General features: G+C 39.1%; 1 protein-coding gene across 2 annotated transcripts in view; it reads right to left on the reverse strand.

Moving 5' to 3' along the window:
- Positions 1–23,650, reverse strand: part of UBA2 (ubiquitin like modifier activating enzyme 2) — a 41,604-nt gene that overhangs the window by 13,506 nt on the left and 4,448 nt on the right. The window contains exons 2-12 of one of the 2 annotated variants that reach the window (XM_003416319.4): positions 21,908–21,991; positions 20,544–20,614; positions 19,281–19,345; positions 17,536–17,636; positions 15,728–15,849; positions 9,240–9,307; positions 8,463–8,578; positions 4,979–5,078; positions 3,878–4,044; positions 1,604–1,697; positions 1,403–1,515 (exon numbers count right to left, since the gene is read on the reverse strand). In XM_003416319.4, coding sequence (XP_003416367.2) covers positions 1,403–1,515; positions 1,604–1,697; positions 3,878–4,044; positions 4,979–5,078; positions 8,463–8,578; positions 9,240–9,307; positions 15,728–15,849; positions 17,536–17,636; positions 19,281–19,345; positions 20,544–20,614; positions 21,908–21,991 — 1,101 coding nt within the window. The remainder of the gene's footprint in view (positions 1–1,402; positions 1,516–1,603; positions 1,698–3,877; positions 4,045–4,978; positions 5,079–8,462; positions 8,579–9,239; positions 9,308–15,727; positions 15,850–17,535; positions 17,637–19,280; positions 19,346–20,543; positions 20,615–21,907; positions 21,992–23,650) is intronic. The other variant, XM_023555623.2, reaches the window with a different exon arrangement.

The raw sequence follows: 23,650 nt of genomic DNA on the forward strand, positions 1-23,650 counted from the left end.
ATTACTTTCGAGATACAAAAAGAGCAGATTAAGCACAGAAGCAGGGCAGCACAAATGGGGAAGAGAGATGCCCTGCCACATGAAGATGGCCAAGGAACCTAGGACAGAAGCTGAAAAGAGACAATGACCTTCCCCTAGAGCTGGCAGAGAGAAAAAGCCTTCCCCTAGAGCCAGTGTACTGAATTCAGACTTCTAGCCTCCTAAGTTATGAGAAAATAAATTTCTGTCTATTAAATCATCTAATTGTGGTATTTCTGTTATAGCAGCACTAGGTAACTAAGACAACAGGAGACCCTTACATAAAGCAAGGACTTGGAAGGGGAGGAGAATGGAGAAGAGAAGAAAAATATCTTCGCCACAGAAAGAAATAGCAACAAAAACTGTACTTCGATGCTCAGAGGAGAGGAGAAATGTCTTCTTAGAATTCATTACAGTGAGATAGCTCTCGTGCAGATTTGCTGTCTGAACACACACACATGTATTTATATATATATACACACATATATATATTCAGACAACAAACCTGTATAAGTAATATGGGTTAAAAAACATAAAGTAGAGAATTTAAAAGTGGTCCCAGATTGACAGTACCCAAGGCACCCAGATGTAAACACAAATCCTCTTTGAAGAAACACACCTTAAACACTTCGATGGATCCTTAAAGAATTACCACAGATACAATTCTAACAAACACTAATTCAGTAAAAAAAACACAAAAAACCATGAACTACGTAACACACAAGTAAACAAGTCACCATGAGAGAGCAGAAATGACAGCAGACTCACCTATAAAGATTTCAGATATTAACATTTACTAAAGAATATAATTTTAAAATAAAACAGGAGAGACTATAAAATGACCAAGCAAAACTTAAAAACCATAGAGAACTCTTATAATTGAAAAACAATTGCGGGGGAAGAACAAAAACAAAACCCAGCGCCGTCAAGTTGATTCTGACTCATAGCGACCCTATAGGACAGAGAAGAACTACCCCATAGAGTTTCCAAGGAGCACCTGGTAGATTCAAACTGCCAACCCTTTGGTTAGCAGCCGTAGCTCTTAACCACTACGCCACCAGGGGGGAGGGGACTTCCTAATGTAAGGATCCAGAGAATGAGTTCATCCAAGAACTCAGTGAAACTGGGAATATGAGAGGCGAACCAACTCCTGCTTCCACTGACCAGACAAACCTAAGAGAAGCAACTGTGCTTTCCTTTCTGTGGTTATTTCTACACGGCTTAGCGCTAAACATGCACTCACAGGATAACTGGAAAAATTACTTTTCCATTGCTTTAAGCCAATTTTATTGTTTGAATACTGAAAATTGTCTATTTAAAGTGCTTTTTATAACTTCCTTTAAAAAAGAGGTTGGAAAAAAAAAAACGCCAACAGAATACTCACCGCCCTACATTGGTCTATTTTCCCTGCGAGGATCTTCAGCCCTTCAAGTACTATCAGCCCAGCGATCACTGCATTTGTTGTTGCGACTGCAGGAATGATGTTCCCTGCCATTGCTGGGGAAGGTGAACATGTTTAGTTCTTAAAAAAGGAAAAGCAACTCTGAAGTCTGGATGATAAAGATTCAAATATAAAATAACTTACATTTTATATCAAATCTGCTCTTCATATTCATACTGAAAATATGCATTCTGAGGTTTGCGGCAGAGGTGACAAAATCCATCGCAGACGGGTCATCCTGCCAATAATATCAACAACTGAACAAGTCTTCCCACAGATTTACTACTCTGACAAAGCCTTAACTTTCAGAATACTTTCACATGCTTGTAACATCACACACAGTCAACCAGAACAAGGGAAGGGCTTGAAGGAGAGGCGGGTCAGGCTGGGCTTACAGTAAGGCTTAATGAGTAGGGCAGGGTCTCATCAGCAGCTGCTCTGACCCAGAAATGCAGGTTGACAAGAGCACCAAGAGCCATCAGGCTTCCAAGAAATCACTCCTGCTTAAGCAAACGCATGAGAGACCAACTCCACTCACTGACAATGGCAACGCTCTCCTGGCTATCAGTCGGTAATGAGAATGTTGCCTGACACACACAGAATCCAAGCAAGGAGGCAGAGATTGTTCTGAGAAAGCTATTTCACTAAAGCCTCATAAAAGCCTGGACTACTCCATCTGAGCAGCAGCATATGTTGTTGTGTGCCACTGAGTCGACTGTGACTCACGGCAATCCTTCGTGACAGATTAGAACTGCCCCATAGGGTTTCCCACACCACACCACCCACCCAGTGCCGTCGATTCGATTCCGACTCATAGCGACCCTATAGGCCAGAGTAGAACTGCCCCTTAGAGTTTCCAAGGAGCGCCTGGCGGATCTGAACTGCCAACCCTTTGGTTCTCAGCTGTAGCACTTAACCACTATGCCACCAGGGTTTCCTATAGGGTTTCCCAGGCCATAATATTTACAGAAACAGTTCACCAGGTGATTTCTCCCATGGAGTGGCTGGTGGATTCGAACCACCAGCCTCTTGGTTAGCAGCTGAGCGCTTAACCATTGTGCCACCAGCAGAATATACATTTCTAGTAATCGGATACATGCCTCCCCAGAAATCTTGCCTTTGGGCTCCCCCTCCTCCAAACTCCCTCCACGTACACCAGTTTCCTTCTATATATGCTGTTTCTCAGATACGGCCACACATTAAAACTTTCCGTTTACTATTTGCATTCTTCCTAAAACTATATCCTCATCTCTTTAATTAGATTTCAGCAAGGCTTCCTGCACTGAACAGAGATACTACCTTAGACTGGAATTCAAAAGCACCACAGTACAGAAGAAACAGCTTGACTGGATGTGGGTTCTTTTATATATGCTTGTGAGCAAGCTGTGCAACCGTCAGTCAGTGATAGCCTCCCTGAAGCCAAAATTCTTTCACCTCTTAAACAGCAAAAATCATATCCACGTCTCATACCGTCGTAGTGAGGACTAAGTACCCAACACAGCGCCCGCTAGGCAGTTTGCTAATCACAGCCATCACTCACACAGGGTAACAATTCCCAGTTCTGAGGGTCCTTTATTTAGCCCTTATGTACGATGACAACTTCACAAATTACTAATAATAATGAAAATATTTTTACAAAATATGCTTTAAAGAACATAAACCCCAAACTTATGTTTAGAAGAATCCACAAGAATCTAAATTTACTAGCTTCATTTTGGATGTCTGATTCAACCAAGTTCTAAAATTTGCACACACACTTGCTATCTTAGGTTTCCAAAAGTGGCCAAATTCTTTTCCCTTTAAAGCCCAGGACAAATCTTCACCTTTGTAGGAATATATAACCTTTATCAGACAAATCACTTACAGCCACAAAAGATATCGACCACAATAAAAATTAAGCAAAATCAACTCATACAAATCTCAAAATATGACATCTGACTACAAAACACTATAAAGTACTATTTCCGCTCCAAGAATCACATCTTATTTTTGCCTTGAGAGGGTTGCCTTTATAAAAAGACAATTTTAATACTTTCAAGGTCAGACTGGGCTAATGAGCAACTGTCTCCAAAAATTTTATTAGCTTCTCATAAGTTCTATTAACAAATCTATGTAACATACACAAGAAGTCTGAGTCTGTCTTCTTAAGTTGGTGACACATTTACTCCGATAAATTTACACTTCTCCAGTCAGCATAATTTAACCACGCACACGTGACCAGAATCTAAAATGAGGTTTTACAGCATCGCTGGAATTCATCTACAGTTCACATCACGAGAGATGAAAAACAGCCAAACAAAATGTAACATATTTTCTCAAAATCGGGTAGAACAGATGATATCCAAAAAATTCTAGCCTGTATTACAGTTGAAGAAATATACGTTTACTATATAATTGCCACACATTATCAAAACGAACCTTGTCCCATATGAGCTCAGCTCCATCCCCTTTTTCGGCTAAGTGAACCCTCAAAGTCTCAATGCTTTTTGAAAAAAGGCTTGCATAGCTCTTTACATCTAGAACCTGCTGGTCTTTCAGACCTAACTGGGGTTCATTTTGTTGATCTGATGCATTGGTTTCTTCACCTATGGAAATATTAAAAATTTCACTATTAAAACATCATTCATTTATTGTGTCACATTTAACAATTCAGTACCTGACCAATAAAAAAACTGACAAAACAAAACAAATTCCATTAAAATAATTATCACTACAAGTATCTGTACAAGAAAACTGCTAAAATTGAGGTGGAAAAGGTCCAAGTGCACCTCACAGGTTTACTGGGGGACTCAAGGGATATGATGTACAGAAGTATCATGCCCAGCACATAACACTCATGAAGTGGACACTATCAGAACCACACTTAAACTGGTCCAGGAAGTTAAGTAACCCATATTGTCCACAACTGCTCCAAACTGTCAACCCAGGTTTCCTGGGGGACCCTTTACATTCCAACAGAGGCTATGCTGTGCATGAATTAAATGTAATACAGTTCAGAGACAGGAGGGACAAAAATGGGGGGAGAGGGAATGGGCTAAGTACTGTAGTCACTATTGTGGTAGTTTTTCATATTTAAAATGATAAATGTGCTTCTAATCTTAAAGAGGTAATCACAGAAGAACACAGTGATGTATGCACATGTAGAACGCGTCAGAACACTTTAGCTATTTCACTGAAAATCCGAAACAACTAAATGTCAATCGATAAGGAACCAGTTAAATAATATTGACTGAAAAAAGCAGGGTTAGAGTATTAAATCGTATGACTCCACTTACGGAAAGTGTACACAGGACTGTCTGTGTCTGCGCAGTGAACTACCAGAATGTTCCCTAAAATACTTCTCTTTCTCTAGGTGATGGGACTTAAAGTCATTTTTCTTCACCATGCTTCTTTGAATTGTCTGAATTTCTTCCCATGAACATACACCATTTTCAAGATATAACAGGGCCACTTAAGGCCTTTAGGTGTGGTAATTTCCAGCCTAAGTATCTCAAAGACTAAAGTGTACCCTTTCTTTACCTTGACTCTGTACCTCAGCCCAGTCCAAGGGAACTGGAGGCTTCCTTTTCCGCCACAATTTGTCCATGGTCAACAGATACCTGATATCATCTTTAAAAAGCTTAAAAAAAAAAATAAAAAGGTAAATCCCAATGAAGGTACAGTCCCTATGCTGATAAAATATAACAAATTCAATGCTGTTTTATCATAAATATTATGCTGTGAAACCTGTATACTTTAGAGACCCATGCTTTATGCTAACAGGTTTTCAAAAGAAAAGTTTAAACCTACTTTAAAAGCAAATTGTACACAGACCCATGTATTTAGAACAGATAAACGCAGAGATGCCTGGGGAAAGCCAGGTGAGAAATCTCTCAAGTGGGCTGACTACCTCTGCCCTCCCCAAGTTGCCTCCCCAAAGTCCTAAAGCTCCAAAGATCAGTCTGAGCCACAATCATACAAATCAGGGCTAAATAAACACACAAATGCCAAGTCCACAAGAAGAGAAGCACAACTTCAAGAATGTAATCGATGACAATGAACTGTACGTGTAGAAACTGTAGAACTGGTATATGTTCTGCTGTATGTATTTTCAACAAACATTAAAAAAAGGAATATAATTACTGAGCCCAGAGACACCACTTATCAAAACCTCCAAGCCCATGGGTTCATGCCAATAAGGCATACACATGCTAAAAGTAAAGTGCTCAATGACAGGGTTTCGTAAGTATCTCCATCATCTTCGAAATGTACCCCCTCCTCAAAAAGAGCAAAAAACCCTCACACAAGAAATAACAAAAGTTATTATTACAACAACACTACCACATGTAGGCTGAGAGACTGCTACACACCAGCAAACGAAAACATGCTAGAACTACAGGTGGTACCAATATTTTCACTTTCCTTACCTGCATTTTCTATTATTGGCTGATTTAGCATACTTATTGGGTAAATAAAAACATATCAGAACTATTTTTACCAAAATATGCTCAATTCAATGATTATTTATTGAACATCTCTGGCCCTTTAGAAAACAAGCCAAATACACAAATAATTCGAATACAATTCAGTGTGAAAATCACACAAAGCCTTGAATACTATGAGGATTCAAGGGAAGACAAATTTAAAATTCTATCTGTCTGAATGAGGGTTCAAGGAGAAATAACACATGAAATGGGGTTACAGCATCCTGATTTGCGGAGTGGGTAACAAATATAGCTGGAGGCATTTTATGGAGGGCCTTGAATGCTGGGCTGAAAAGCCAAGTATGAAATATCAACGCACCCTCAGGATTCTGTCCTGAACCATCTTCTCACTCTATACTCTCTCCCTGATAAATCTCACCCATTCCCATTAATTATGACAACTGATGTGGTTTGGCTTATAAACCTATGAATCCCAATCATTTCCCTAGCCCAGGCATCTCTACCAACCACTGACCACCTTCTCTTTAATGTTCCACAGAAATCGCAAATGTTCAAAACTGAATGTATCACCTTCTCCTACCCCACCCGACACGTATATCTGCTTCCCACCTCACCTATCTCAGTGAATGGCACCTAGAAGTCCAGGTGTCCACCAAGAAACCAGGTATCATTCTTGGTTCCTCACTGTTCCTCTCACCTCAAACGTCCAAAGTCCTGTTGAGTCTACTTTCCCTCCGTGCTCCACCGGGAATGCGTTGTAGTTCAGATTATTCTGGCACTGCACAACCTCAGGGAGCCAAGTTCCACGTTGGTTATGATACGGATGTAACTCCCTAGAGTGGTACAGCGCACAACCTCCACACCCTGACAGTGATCCTACTGAGTACCTTTCAATGGACTTCCACTGTCCCGGTGTAACACTTGTCAGGTAGACTACAAAATCCTGTCTGATCTGGCCTCTGCTTACCTGTCCAGTCATCTCTCTCCACTCCCCTTTAATGGGTGATTATTCCTGTTCTTCATCCTGACACTTCCTGCACTCCCATTCCCACCCTTATTCCTTCAAGTCCTGGGTTTAAATGCCACCTCCTCTAAAAAGCCTCTCTTGAACACTTAAACTAGGTCTACTTATTAAAGAGTTCTACTGCGTCTGAACTTAAGTCATAAACTCTGAATCCGAAATTACTTGTTCAGTGTTTGACACCCACCCTAGACTATGAGTTTAGCCTATACAGCAGGGACCCTTTCTTCTGTCTTCACCATGAGCTCCTTGTACTTAAAGCAGTGCCTGGCACATAGCAGTTGTTTAAAAGGACCTGCTCATCAACGGACTGGAGTTGTACTTCAGATTACTCTACATTCAAATGATGCTCAGGTTGGAACAGAAACAGGTGCTAGGAAGACCAGTTTGGAAAATATCACCACTGTCCAATGACAGAGTTTGGTGCATCTTCAAGTGTAATCATTTTTTAAGGAAAAGACTGTAATAAGGGAATAAATGCAAAAGGTTTAAGAGTCAGCCTGTGACATCCGTTACCACTGAGAAAAGAGATTAAGCATAAGCTGGGGGGCGGGGAGGCAGTAGGCCATTTGTTCAGGACAGTGGGACACGTGTATGTCTGAATGCAAAAAGGAGCTAAGAAAGAAGATGCAGGCCAGAAAGAAAATGCTGTTGGGAGAATAAGGCACAAGGACACGCGTGCGCGCACGTGTGCACGCACGCACACACGCACACACACGCACGCGCACACACACACACATCACCAGGCTGAAGAGCTGGCCTTCATTGAAAGAGACTTTTTTCTCCCCAACAAAAGAAATGGAAAAGGTAAAAGATTCTTCAGTGAAGAGAAAACATTCTCTCAACAGGTTAATTATGTTCAATGGGGTGAAACCTGTTAACGTATCCTTAAGGTCACATGCTTAGCATGAGGGTGGTAAGAGTAGATCAGGCAATTTAAGGCGAGCTGATGAAGTTTCACGTACCTGCTGTGAGGAACATGCTAGAGTCAAGGCAGAACAAATGAAAAGACATATACGGCCTGAGGACCTGGCTAAGCAACAGTCAGGTGGTCCCAATTAACACAGTCTGGTAGAGTACTCAAAATATTCAGCAGGCCAGTAATACACACTGATGAAGAGGGATTCCGCCAAGAGAAGAACAAGAGGCTTAGGGATTCAAGGCCGATTTAAAATGAGTCAATCAAATCGCCAAGAGAAACGATGAGAACAAGACAGAGATGTGTAAAGACAAGCGGCAGCAGGAATCAGAGGTCAGTTATGATGAAAATGAAGTTCAGTGAAAGTGAGAGGAAAAGACAACCAAGAAAAGAAGGTATAAAGCAAACCTCTGTATTTTATCTGCCACAGAGATGATAGACCAGTTTGGTATAGCTACTGAAACTTCAAAACCTATTTATCTTGGCGTCATTCATCAATGTATCATGACAGCATTTGGCATATACACAGAAAGAGTACGCTAACCTCAGTTTCGTATACAAACAAAACTAAACAGAACTAAATAAAACAAACAGAACGAAAACAATACTATCCACAATTACAAACAAAGCAAAGCTAACCTTGGTAAAAAGTTTGACTGGGTCATACCCAGTTGACTTAGCCCACTCCTTAGTGGAAACACGTTTAATGTCACCATCTTCATTAGATGCTCTCGCTTCAGCTTCCATTGGTTCCCCTTCAAAATAAACAACATTTTATTTTTAACTGCAATAAATATGAAACTGAGTTCTTACCCACCCTCTGGGAGGGTCATTCACGGAGGTCACCTGTATGTGACACACTCTAAGTTCCAGTAGAAAGGAAAACAACACACTCATCAGCATCTTTTCCATCTCATTTTCTGAAGGTCACAGACCTGTACCCAGAGCAGGAACAACCCACAGACCAGATGTCTGACCTTAAGGAACTCAATTTTTCTGTACCTTGATTTCTTCACCAGTAAAATGGAGCTAATCTTTTAAAACGTTGTTTTAAAAATTAAATGACACATATTAAGCGTGTAACCTTATCTGGCTTGTAAAGAGATAACCAGCAGACATCAAGTTAATGACGACGCAGGGCGACCCCGTGTACGTCAGAGCAGACCTGTGCTCCATGGAGTTTTCAATGGCTGATTTTTTGGAAGTAGATCACCAGGCCTTTTTTACGAGGTGCCTCTGGGCAGACTCAAACTGCCAACGTTTTGGTTAGTAGTCGAGTACATTAACGGTCTATACCACCCAGGGTCTCCAGTCTACCAGCAACCTTTGTTTTCCCCCTTAAAGCTGTCAATATTAAACCAGTAAAAGAAGGGCCGCAGTCACTGACAAAACAACACACCCCAACGCTTCACTCACAGGCAGCTTCTGGGTCAGCTCTGTCGGGAGACACTTCTTGATCGGCATCTTCTTCCCCGAACAACTGGCTGTAATTTGAAAGCAGTACATATTAGGCAGAACAAAATATCCTGAACAAACATGGTTTCTTTTTCCTACTTTCCTTACAAGCACCTAATGAAATATCAAAGGTTTAGCAGGGATGAAGACTGAACGACTGATAAATTACACTCTATAAACTCAAAAGGATTACGGCCATCTTTTGGGTAGCTTGCACCCTCATTTCAACTACAACACAAGCAAGGCTAAATTCCACCCATCGAGGAGCCCTTGCAGCGCAATGGTTAAAGTGCTCAAATGCTAACTGAAAGGTTGGTGATTTGAAGCCACTAGCCGCTCCATGGGAGAAAAACGTGGCAGTCTGCTTCCATAAAGATTACAGCCTTGGAAACCAGACAGGGCAGTTCTACTCTGTCCTATGGGGTCAGGACGAGTTGGAATTGACTCAACTGTAGTGGGTTTGCTTTTTTTGTTTTCAACTCATCATCTAGGCTCTATAAACTCCTGTGTTAATGTCTTTGATCAATAAATATGTGAAATGCCTTTACATTCCAACTTAGGTGACACTCAAACACCAGAACAACATTTATGAAGTACAACTGCAGTTGGCTGTTCAACAAACATCAAGTACCTACCATGCCCCAGGCACTGCTCTACCTTGAAGAAACTCAGCAGCGAACCAGACTGATTTTTGTGTGTGCTGGTGTATATTTTACTGCTAAACAAGGTCTTAAGAAACAAATAAAAATACTAAGCTGAGATTCTTTTTGTAAACTAGTTATCTAGAAAGTAGGGAAGAAAGTTATCCTAAGGGAATCCTTTGTACAGTTTTTAAAAACCCAAACAACCCTATCACTCTGACACTCTCTACCAGATAATGCTCAGCTGTTTCCCCAAGTGGCTGTACCAATTTACATTCCCACAAAGGCCCACGAAAGAGTTCCTATCCGTTCACTTCCTCTCCAGACTTAACACTCTGCCAAACTAAAACCCAAAAGCAAACCTACTGCCAATTCCAACTCACAGCAACCCTAGAGGACAGAGTAGAATTGCCTTATATGGTGTCCAAGCTATAAACCTTTATGGAAGCTGACTGCCACATCTTTTTCCTGTGGAGTGGCTGTTGAGTTCAAACTGCCGACCTTTCGGTTGGCAGCGGAGCACTTTAACCACTGTGCCATCAGGGTTCCTTTGTACTGTACCCTAAAGCTAGAAACAAAACAAAAAAACCCCGTTGCTGTCAAGTTGATTCCGACTCATAGTGAGTGACTCTATAGGATCCCCAAAACTAGTGAGTATAAAACAGTCTCTCATTGTGGTTTTATTTTCAAATCTGCTAGTTAGTCCTAAGGTTGAACACGTGTTCATTTGGTTATTGCGTATTTGGGCTTCCCTTTAACTGAAACATCTGTTCATATTATTTTTGTCGGGTTGTCTTTTTCTTATCGATTACAGGAATATATTCTGGATCACAATTGTTGGTTGATTATATGTCGCAAATATTTTCTCCCATAAAATGGCTTATTTATATATCATTTGATGTCTTTAGATGAAAAAAAGATGTTATTGATGAATTTTAACCTATCAATCCTTTCTTTTACAGTTAGCACTTTTTGTATATTTTAAATCATTCCTTACTCTTGAGGATAAAGATTTTCTCCGTATTATAAGATTTTTAAGTTTTGCCTTTCACATCTCAACACTTAATCCTTCTGGACTTAATTTTTCATATTGTTTGAAGCAGGGGACGATTTGTTTTTTTCCCCTATGAATAACCACGGTCCTCCTTTCATTTAATCCTTCTCATCTATGACCTACGATGCAACCTCAGTCATTCATCACTTTTCCTTATACACAAGGCCCTGCTTCTGCGCTCTGTATTCTGTCCCGACGGTTCATTTTTCCAGCCCTACACCAACGCACTAAATTATTTTTTGCACGTATTAAATCTTGACACCCGTTAGAGCAAGTCTTTCCAACTTATTCTTCTCCAAGAATGTTTTGGCTCCTCTCATGTCTTATTCTTGCTTATAAATTTTAGAATCAGGTGGTCGATTTCCAGTAAAATACCCTGCTGAGTTTCAATCAGTAGTGCATTGACTCCATAAGCCAATTAAGAGATAAATGACATACTGACAATATTGGGACTTTCCATCCATGAACGCTCTTCCTCTTTTATTTGGTACTTTTTATGTTCTAACGGTTTTATTTTCCACACTGGGCCTTTGTCATGGATTGAATTGTGTCCCCCAAAAGTATCTGTCAACTTAGCTGGGCTATGATTCTCAGTATTGTGTGACTGTCCACCACTTTATGTGGTTTTCTTATATGTTGTAAATCCTATTGCTATGATGTAATAAGGACGCATTAGTGGCAGTTATACTGATGAGGCCCACAAAATCAGAGAGTGTCTTAAGCCAATCTATTTGAAATATAGGAGAGAGAAGCAAGCAGAGGGATAGGAGGACCTCATACCACCAAGAAAGTAGAGCCAGGAGCAGAGCACATCTTTGGACCTGAGGTTCCTGCGCTGAGATGCTCCCAGACCAAGGGAAAACTGATGGCAAGGCCTTCCCTGGAGCTGACCGAGAGAGGAAGCCTCTCCGGAGCCGGTGCCCTGCATCTGGACTTGGAGCCCACTGGACTGTGAGAGAATAAACCTCTCTTTGTTAACGCCATCCACTTGTGGTTTTTCTGTTATAGCAGTCCTAGATGACCAGGACAGCCTTACATACCTTATGAGCCCTGGTGGCGCAGTGGTTAAGAGCTCAGCTGCTAACCAAAAGGTCGGCAGTTCAAATCCACCAGCTGCTCCTTGAAAACCCAATGAGGCAGGTCTACTCTGTTCTACAGGGTCGCTGTAAGTTGGAATCCACCTAATGGCAATGAATCTGATTTTTTGGATTAGTTAATAGGTTGAGAAAATTCTCTTTTCCTCCTACTTCAATAAGAATTTTTCCAAGAAAGTGTATTTGCTCAATTTTACCAAATGTTTTTTCTACTTCTATACAGATTATATAGTTTCTCTAATTTCTTCAAAGAAGTAAACGACATTTATGGATTTCCTAATGTTAAACCATCATTACATTCCTGGAATAAACACATATTGGTCATGGTATACTTTGTATATGTGATTCTCGATTTGTCTGCTATTATTTCATAAAGGACTTTTCCCCTTATATTTAAAAATAAGACTGACTTGTAATTTTCCTTTCTATGCCATAATGCCCTTTGGTATGTCTTATGCTGGGTTCTCTACAGAAGCAAAACCAGTGAAGTGTATGTATATGTAGAGAAAGATTTATCTCAAGGAAAGGGGTCACACGGTTGTAGAGGCTGGCAAGTCCCAGGTTTGTGGGTCAGACGTCAGGCTGGAGGCTTCTGACTCCCGTAGCTGCAGGGGCTGACAGACCTAAGATCGGCAGGTAAGATGGCAGGCTGCTGGCTCACAGGCTGTGGAGGCCGATGAATCCCAAGATTGGCAGGTAATACAGCTGGCTGCTGGCTCAAGTCCCACGAACTGGAGATCAGGTGATGACAAGCCAGCTGCAAGATCTGGAGCAAGCAAGCAAGCTTTGCCAGAACGTCCATATATATGTACTGGATGCAAGCCACACTCCGAAGGACACTCCCCTGACACATGATTGGCTGATCACATCAGCTCACATCACGGAGAATGACTACATCATTACATAACTGCCAAGCTACATCATTACATAACTGCCAAACCACTGAGAATCATGGCCCAGACAAGATGACACAGAACTTTAACCATTACAGTATCGAAGACATGTTAGCTTCATGACATGAACTAAGGAGCAATCCTTATTTTAGTATTTCTCTAGGAGAAATAATATTCCTTACAAATTTGGTGGAAATCATCTATAAAAATCATGAAGGCTTAGTGTACTGCAATTAGAAGAGCTAAAATTACTGATTAAATTTCTCTAAATTATAGCTATTTCTTTTTGGGAGCCTTGGTGGCACAGTAGTTAAGAGCTCAGCTGCTAACCAAAAGCTCAGCAGTTCAAATTCAGTAGCTGCTCCTTGGGAACCCTGTGAGGTAGTTCCACTCTGTCTTATACGGTCACTACGAGGCAGAACTGACTCCATGGCACGAACAAGAACAACATTTCCTTTTCAATCACTTTTGTAAGTTGTTTCTTTTTTTCATTGAATTTATTCGGCTCATTAAATTTTAAATTTATTAGCACCTTCCTCTCGTGCCATTTTCCAGTTTATACTGAGTATCTTCTTTTTAAAAAGTATTTTATTGTTTTTGGTGAAAGTTTACAAAGCAAGTTCAGTTCCCATTTGACAATCTCCACACCAGCTGTTCAGTAACATTAGTTATGTTTTCCACAATTTCATTGTGTTCTGGTTGTTCTGTTTCCAGTACTCTAGTTTCCCTGCCCCTTCATCGTCTCATCTTTGCTCAGAGTAAATTTGACTTTTTGGTCTTGTACTGATGGTTCTATAGTGGAGCACCATACTTAGAGGTTAACATCCTTTGCGTGCCACTCTATTTCGCTAAAAGGTGATCTCAGTGGAGTTTTGGTTCAGAGTTTAAAGAATACCTTGGGGCAACAGTCTCAGGGATTCCCCTGGTCTCAACTGGTCCAGTTAGTCTGGCTTTATTTAAGAATTTGAGTTTTGTTCTACATTTTCCTCCCATTCTATCTGGGACCATCTATTGTGGCCCCAGTCATGATGGAGAGTGGTGGTAGCCGGACACCATCTAGTTCTTCTGGTCGCAGGATAGACGAGGCCATGGCTTGTGTTGGTTACCAGCCTTTCTTCTCTCAAGATTTTGGTTACCTTCTCATCATTTTGCTCCTGATGAGTAAAGACCAAGAGTTGTAGCTTAGGCGGCCACCTGAAGCTTTTAAGACCCGAGATACTATTCACTTCACTAGGATGCAGAACATGAGCTTTGTAAACTACATTATGCCAGTTGACTGTGCTGTCTCATGAGATTACAGTCTTAAGCTTTCAAACCAAGGAAACTAGCATCAGAAGGTGTTTGGTTACATCTGAGGAGTCCTGCAGTTGTGTCTTGAACGAACATATTTCCCTGCGCACACATATCTCTATTTGCATGTATATAGAGATATTTCTATCTGTTCTCATGTGTGTGTACATTTCTACCTACCTGTATACATACATGCTTATACCCATCTATATGTCATCATATACTCATTTTTGGTCTTTGTTGCCATTCAAATTCTTTAGTACAGGCATTCTTTGAGCGTTTCTCAATGACATCATTTACTTCAGTCATGCTGTGCTCACTACACCCACGTTTGGTGCTACTTTTCCCATTACCAAAAACAAGTTATCTACAATGTAAAGCATGCCTCCCCCTCTCCCTGGTAACCACCAATAACCCTGGTCTCTTTATATATACCTATTCTTGTCTTCTTATAAAAGTGGGATCATATTTGTCCTTAGATGCTTGAGCATTATGCCCTCCAGGTCCATCCATTTTATATTTCAGAGGCTCATCATTGTTCTTTATGGTTGTATGGTACTCCATTATATGAACGTGCCATATCTTGCTTAGCCAGCACTTAAGCTGTTCCTAATTTTTTGCTATTGTGAATAATGCTGCAATGAACATAGGTGTGGCGTGAGTGTCCGTCTCTTTTAGCAGATCTCTAGTGTGATATACCTACAAGTGGGAATGTTAGGTCATGGAGTAGTTCTATTTCCAGTTTTTTTTTTTTTAGGAAATCCCATGCTGTTTTCCGTAGTGGCTGTACCATTCTACAGTCCCACCAGCAATGGATAAGAGTTCCAACTTCCCCACATCCTCCACCAAGGTTTCTGCCACTTTTTATCATTCTAATATGTGCTATATCTGAGATTACGTTCCCTTTTCGGTTCTTATTTATTCCTTCTCTTTCATTTCATGATCAAACTTGTCAGCTATATTTTTATTCTTATCTCGATTTCATCCTTTTACTTTTTAAAAATTTATTCTGTCATTATTTTTCTAACTTAGATTGGATCCTTAGCTCATGCATATTCAGCCCTTGTTCTTTAACTTTTGTATTAAAGCCTGTAAACTGTCCTCCAAATGCCACATGCAGTATTTTCACTGTCAGTCCTGAGTACTTTGAACTTCCATTATGTTCATTTTTTTAACCAATGAGTTATTTATAAGTATAGTTTTATATTTCCCAATGTATATATTTACATTCATTTAGTTACATCCCTGTTGCCAATATCAGACTAAGCTTCTTAAATGGTCCTGGCATAGAACAGGCATGCAATGAGTATCTGTTGATTTAATTAATTCAAGAAAAAATTACAAGAAAGCTACCAAAGCGTTCCTCTGCCATATTGAAAAGAAATAATATTCATCATAAGTACAATCTAAATAAAACTGACCCTCATCTTCTATCATCAATACTTAAAAGTATACCCAGAAATATATACACTCTTACTTGAACAAATACTTTGCCCAAACGATGCAATGAATAGGTTCTGAAGGCGTGTTACGAATTGTACAGCCGGGAAAAGTTCTCTGGGTTGGTTTAGGATGACATTCATAACACTCGGTTACACCCTGGCAATTCAAGAAATGAGAAAAATGTTTCTTAATGGTGGTTTCTCAACATTACAAGGTAATATAATCATAAACATTTCATTCATTCATCTATGTTCCAACTGGATTTTGTATTGCCAAGGAAAATTGAAAATTATCAGCAACTTCAAAATCCTTGTTTCACAGAGAAGACTCTAACACAAAAGTGAATTAGATCAACCATAGTCACACAGCTAAGGTTCAGCCAGGACTCCTGGTCTGGTGAAAATTCCTTATACCAAGCCAAATAAAGTCACTGTACCTGAATGTCGAATATGAGTTTATCTTGATCACACTAAAGAAAAAAACTACTAAAAAGACAACAGCTTTTCACCCAATAATCTCTCAAAGTTGTGAAACTCAGCTATTTAAACATTCACAGCCACACCCTCAAAATCTCCCAAAATGAAGTCAACTAAGAATATTAATTCCATCAGATATCTAGACACATGGAAAAACCCTACGTATTACCAAATCAAATTGTCTTTACTTTTATGACATAATGATGAAGTTTAAAGTTGCTCCATAAAAAATCTATGTCCTGGAAGTCTATGGCACCTGTGACAATTTTTCAAAACCATGAAATGAATCTTCTCTTTGTCACCCCAGCAATTCTCAACTGGTGTTCTAGGATCATAGTCACGAGGTATAAAAAGCAATGCCGTTCTAATGCTTTAAAAACCAAGACCTCAAAATATTTTAATATAAATCACAACAGATTTAGGGTTTGCTCCATACTACCATTTCTCAGGGCCCCCAGCCTTTTTAGAGTAGCTCTATGGCACACAGCCGTTCCCCATACTGCAGTGGAAAAAAAAAAGAACTACTGCCTTGACCTGTCAGCAGACCCTGAAAGGCCTCCACTGACTCAATTTAATAAACACTGCCAACGCACAACGGTCTTTGCAGAACGATATTAAATAAGCTTCCAAGAGTAACATTTGACAGTTAAAACAAATAGAGCCACAATTTTCAACATGGATAAACTGCCAAAAAATACTGGGCTATAGAAATAACAAATTTTAAGTATAGCGTAATTCCCTTTTTTCATAGTTGCAAAAATACAAAAAAATGATTTTTCAAATTTATCTTATGTTTAATTCCTTAAAAGGACTAAAAAAAAAATTGAACAGCCAATGAGTTACAATGTTGGCATTTTATAAAACTGGGTTATGGATACACAGGTGTCCATTCTATTATTCTCTAGTTTTATCTAAATGTTTGAAATATTTCACAAACACGCCAAAATACTTCACAGGGTTTTCTTCAGACCTCTGAATGCAGGCTTCTTTAGGCAGATAATAACTTTTTTGAATCAACTCGACGGCACTGGGGCGGGGGGGTTACCATATACCAACTATATGGTAAACGTGGGACATGTAGTCTGTTTTACAGCTACCAAGAATTTTAAAAGGCAAGTTCATTAAGTTTACCAGTCTGAGAATTTTAGTATGAGCTAAATGAACTGATGGGGTATAGAGTTAACAGGTCTCTCTGCCTATAACATTTCTGGGTACCTTTGCAGAATCCTAAGTTTTATAAGGGCATGAAAATCCTTGTCTTGGGTGCTGGCCTGCTCATTTCATACAAATTCAAAGTTTGTGTCTTTCCTCCCTAAGGTCTGAATAAATATTTGCAATGTAAAAAAACAAACAGAATGTTCTTTACCTTTTTGATAATAGTTACTTGTCCAAGATAACCAGCAGTTCCACTCTCAATAAGAGGTACATCAGCTGCCAGACACATCCTATTTACATGGTTGCGGGCAGCTGGACGATAAATCCCAATTAACAAGTTTTTTGGGGAAAAAAAATTAGTTATCTTTAATTAGGATGATGTTCAAGTATACTATTTATCGCTTTTACTTTTATGTGCAATTTTCTTACAGCTATAATCAGAGTAACCCAACTGTTAATTATAAACAAAAACAGACATTCACTTGGGAAAATTTCAAAACACAAGGAAATTATATCACAAATTTACTCCAGAAAAAGCATCCCTAGAATAAGTAAAATTTTTAAACTTCAAAGCACCACCTTCCTCTTCTGTTGCTGTGCCTACTCTAGCTTAGCCTCAGCTAAAACATTGTTTGGATGCGTTCAGAGTCCTTAACCCACTGCCCTGGAGTTGATTCCAACTGATAACGACCTTACAGAACAGAGCAGAACTGCCCCGTAGGCTGCCCAAGGCTGTAATCTTCACGGAAGCAGACTGCCACATCTTCCTCCTACGGAGCTGCTGGTGGGTTCAAACCACTCACTAATCTTTCAGTGAGTAAACAAGCACTTAATCACTGTACCACCAGGGCTCCTGTTCAGAGTCCCTAACTTGCTATTATTCTGATATAATTATCAGGGAATACATGGAAGTGAATAAAGAATGTGGACTATCAACAGAGAACTATGAAGGCAGTTTAAGGCTAGGGGAAAAAGACAAGTCAGGCTAAACGAACAGTCTGACCTTTTGTCATGCTATTTCATGTTTTTTCTTTCAGCATTTCTGGCCCAAAATAGTTAACTCAAGTATAATTGCTGATGATTTTCTCTTTAAAATGGTATTTTATATTCTTAAAAGAGCTTAAAGTTGCTAACCCAAAAATTTTTTTCCAAAGAAGCACCAATCAGAATATACTCTTAACTACAATTTACTTACTGATAAATCCAGCCAAACACCCAACCTAACTCGCCTGACAGATGTACTTTCACATGTGGAAGTAACTACAGGCAAGACATTTTATCGAAGTATTTTCACCCGCACACTCCAGATGCACAGACTTGTTAAACCCTAACCAGCTAGATAATACTTGATTACATGAAACACCACCTGGTATTGTGAAAAATGTAAATGGTCTAAAACGTGTACATCTAAGAGCATCCAATCTTGTAACTACTGGCACCAGATCCACCTGAAATAACTGACGGAGTCATGGCGTCTATGTTAACCTCAGCATGCTGTCATCTCACTCCCAGGACACTGATTTTTCAGCCCTGGCTGCACTTTAGAATCACCTGGAAGCTTTGAAAAAATAAGATGTTCAAGTCTCACTGGTCTTAGATGAGACCTAGGCATTGATATTTTTAGGTCTCCACAGAAATGAAGTCACACTGTATTTAAGTGCTCAAGTAATCTGAAACACAGACACACAAAACGCACCCTACGTAATCAGGCTCTTTTCACTTACCCTATTTTACACCTTTTGACAGGATAGCAGAGTATTAGGATAGCTAAATTCCTGCCTGGGACAAACTAGTTCTGCGTAAAACTGCAATCTACTGGCAATCTTTAAAACTGATCTTTTCTTTAGGCCTGTAAAGTCCAACCTATAAGCAAATACATTAGTGCTAAATTTACAAATGGCCTTGATATGGGAAAAGGGAAATACTTCAAAATTGAAAGTATCGGAACAGTCTCACCTCTGTTATCTAGAGCATTCATAACCAACATGAACTGTCGGAAAAATTCCACATTGTAGTCGGGGCTACAAAAGCAAAACAAGAAAAGGTCACCAAAACAAATGGCTTACACACAATCTTCACAGTCTAATACAGGGTCCTAAAAAGTATACTAAGCAAGTGATAACAGTACAAAGATAACTGACATTAGAGGTACCTATTACATAGGTAATACGGTTTTGACTTCTTCTAAACACGGCAGAAATAAGTTTTAGAGAAATTATTTTCCCAAAATTCCTACAAGTGGCTACACCTCCTTTTTGGCCAGCTACCTATAACCCAAGAGCATGCTCTCAAACTGGCAGAATGATGGCATAACTTCACTAGTCCCACCAGGCCTTCTCTGGGCAGTGAGTACCCTGGGAACATACAAAGAATACATTCCCAGGATCTGACTGGCCTCTGGCTTCACCTCACATGGTCAGGATCAGGCAGGGTTCAGGCCCCTAGAGTCCCCATTTTTAGCAGCAGTGGGAAAGCAACGCCGGGTAAGGGGTTGTAGGGCTATAGGCAAGCTTGTAGAGCAAACATCCAGAGAATAAAAAATAAGCTGGAGAAAGAAATTTCTTGAGAAAAGTATTAAGACTTTCTCTAATCCCAGTACCCCAAACAAGGGCTAGTTATTTGTAATACCATTTACTTATGAGCTAGAGAACAATAATTGAGGCCCAGGGTTCCTTTGCCCCAACACCTATAAAATTATATATTTAATACTCTACGTATCAGTCCAAGAGCAGACTACACTCAAGTACTGTCAAAACTACTACCCCACCACAATTCCTAGTGTTATATTACAGAAGTCACAGAGTGCTAATAAACAGAGTATTTCGGGAGAGAGCCTTTTCAACTGAAAAAAGCAACAACTAAAATCGGTCAGAATGAGAAATACATTTAGAAAACACTGCATCATCACACGTAAGTACTCAATAGTTTAAAATATCTTCTTGTTTAAAACAAGAATATAAAACTCTTTGTAAATTTCCAAGTAACTTATTTATTAAAAGTATTAAAATTCTCACCTCTCACCTAAACCATTCAATCTATATATATAAACTGTCAAAAGAATGCCATTACATGGGCACATACTACCACATTTTAATCATTCTAAAAAAGAATGACTTTGAACTTATGTGTTTGGTTAATAAAAAGAGCTTCTTATATTTTAAAAACTTAATATAACAGTCATAGCAAACACAATTTCGTAACACAGTAATCTGAGCAGACCTCATGATGCTGTCGTGATAGGCTATGATATTGGCTTTTGGGTAAAACTGCAGCACACTTTCCTTGGCAACCTGGAAAGACAAACAACACTAATTACTACCAGCACAGTACTGCTATTTGTATTCAAAATCTGCTTCTGGCAGATACTTAATACTCTTGTTTCTTATGGAGCAAGCTATACACGACTTCTGATTTCTAATGTAGGCACTTACTTAACAGTATCTTCTTTATACTAAAAACTCGAGAAATACAAGTTCATTAAGGTGAAGCTATACACACATTTATAAAATAACAAGAGAGCCCTCCCATATACACTTGCATATGAATGCAGGCTTCAGCAAAAATATAAATTCAGTAGCCAGATGTCATTTGTTTAACAAATATTTACTGAGCATCTTCTGTGTATTATACTAGGACCTATACAAGGAGCCCTGGTGCCGCACTGGTTAAGAGCTCAGCTGCTAACCAAAAGGTCAGCAGTTCGAATCCACCAGCCACTCCTTGGAAACACTATGGGGCAGTTCTACTTTGTCTTATAGGGTGGCTATGAGTTGGAATCAACTCAACGGCAAAGGGTTTATATAAGGCACAATAGTAGGCAAAACAGATGTTAAGCAACTCATCATCCACATTAGTGAAGTACAAGCTACTGAATGAAAAGGGACACATAGGAAAATTAGTGGCTGTTATAAGAGGAGGCCCTCACTTAGTCTAGAAGGTTTAGGCATGGAAAGGGTTGTCAAAATATAAATAAATGAAAAGGAGAAATGAGTGAGTTTGCCAAAAGGGCAGGGAAAGAGGCAAAGGAAAAAATACGTTTGAAGACCCTGAATCAGGAAGGCTCACTAAAGGGACTAAAGAAAGGCTAGAGCCAGAGGGGAGGCTGTCTTCTTTCAAATTCAGTAACAGTATATAGGCTATGGCTTCTCCGGCCCCGATACAAACTCCACGGGGTGCAGGACCACGTGCTCATCCTAAGGAATTTAACTAAGGAAAAAAAAAAAAAAACTATGAAAGGGGACACAAAAGCCCACTATTTACAGCATTAAAAAAAAAAAACCAAATCAATCAAACCCTTGCCGTCTAAGGAGAGGCTAGTGGATTTGAACTGCTGACCTTTTGGTTAGCAATCAAGCTCTTAACCAATGTGCCACCAGGGCTCCCTAGAGTACATTTACTGCCTCTGCAGACCAAATCAAGAGGACTTTACTCATTACGTATCTTTTTATTCTTCGCAATCTCTCATCTAAAAAGAGATGGTTTCACCCCTCTTCTCCATTCTACTCCAGAGTATAAATGAATCTGATCTAAACAGAAGATCCATGAAAGGATTATAGAAAGGGGTAAGAGAAATATAAAGTTACCTGTGCCTTTGATCTTCCAACATGTTTCTTTTGAAACAAAAACTGCCTGTTGAGGTTGCTGACATCAATAGTATCCAGATCAATCTACAAATACATAAAGCCTAGATGAATTGCAAATTTTCTGGTCCATCTGAGCAGTATCACTATCCTCAGCATCCACCACCCAGAGCCGGTATTTATTACATTAGCAGAGAAAACCTTTCAGAACCAACCATACCAAAACTGTTAAACCGGTCAAAATAATCTTTTAACACATCTAAAATAAACCAAGACTTAAGAGAGAGCTTTCTCAAAAAAATTTTAGAAAGAATGGTTCATTTTTTTGTTTAACCACCCTTGCAAATATTGCAAATATTTCAGTAAATTCCTTAAACGGCATCAAATTGCATGCGTATTTAATGAAAATTCATTACATAATTCATTTCTCCATCAATTTGATTACTCTTTTAAATCCAGTGTATTAAATTGTGTATTCTGTTCTTTCTTTTTAATGATACTTGGCAAACAAACATATTAAATTTTTGCTCCCCTTTTTATTTCACTTATAGTCATTACCTGAGAGCTGTAAAGGCAGGCTTGTACACATGGCTAAAAAAGTCTCATACTTTAAGTTTTATCTAATTGCTACTTTAAAAGTAAATACAAGAGAAGAAAACGATAATGGCTAAAGTCATTTTCATTCCATTTCAATATACTTATGTAAAAGTAATCAAATGTTCTAATCGTGAAACACCTCAATGTTCGGTTAAGACCTGTGAAAATCATCAAAACATACAACATGCTTTTTATTTTTACTTTCTAAATTTGCTATAAAAACTAAACCAAATAAAAAGGGATCAACATTTATTTTTCAGTTGCCCAAATTCACTGCCTTCTCTATTTTAAAATGGTCCTCTTATGCATATATTAGTTGTTACCAACTACAGCATAATCATACTTGTGGTATAGAATTGAATGTGAATCCTATAAGAGCCAAAGGAAAACTAAGTAAATTCTTTTCCCACCAATGACTGATTATTAGTTCAGTATGCCACCTTCCCTCCCCCTGCCCCATTTCATGTTTCCGATACATGTTATGACACTTTAAACTCACATTCAATTCCAGGTAACGTTCCCAATTTTTAAAAGTTTACATTAATAATAGAAATAATTTAGAATTACAGTGGCTCCCTGTCACATATGATGACCCAAAAATTAAATATCTATACATATAAACATATAATAACAAGGAATAAAATAACATAAAAACACATGACCAGACATGATCAGATAATATTAAAACAATAATCCTACGGTGGAGATATCTCCGAAGATGCTCCTTTTACTTTACTTAAGGTACACATCTTTCTCTACGTGATAATTTCAGTTCAATCAAGATTACATTTCATACCAAAACAAGACAAAGACAAAGAAAACTACAGGCTAATATCCCTTATAAATACAGATGCAAAATTCTTAATAAAATACTAGTGAATAGAACCCGACAGCATGTTAAAACAGTCATACACTATGACCAAGTATGATTTATTCCAGGAGAGCTTCAACATTAGAAAATCAATCAAAGTAACACAGCACATCAAAAGAGGAAAGGCAAAGAACGACAGGATCACCACCACGGATGTAGAGAGAGCATTTAATAAAATCCAACACCCTTTCTTTATGAAAACCCTCAGAAGACTGGCATAGAAGGAAAATTCCTCAATATGATTAAGGGCATACACAAAAAGCTAACAGCCAACATTA

This window comes from Loxodonta africana, chromosome 21 (assembly GCF_030014295.1).
Source record: "Loxodonta africana isolate mLoxAfr1 chromosome 21, mLoxAfr1.hap2, whole genome shotgun sequence".
Lineage (NCBI taxonomy): Eukaryota > Metazoa > Chordata > Mammalia > Proboscidea > Elephantidae > Loxodonta > Loxodonta africana.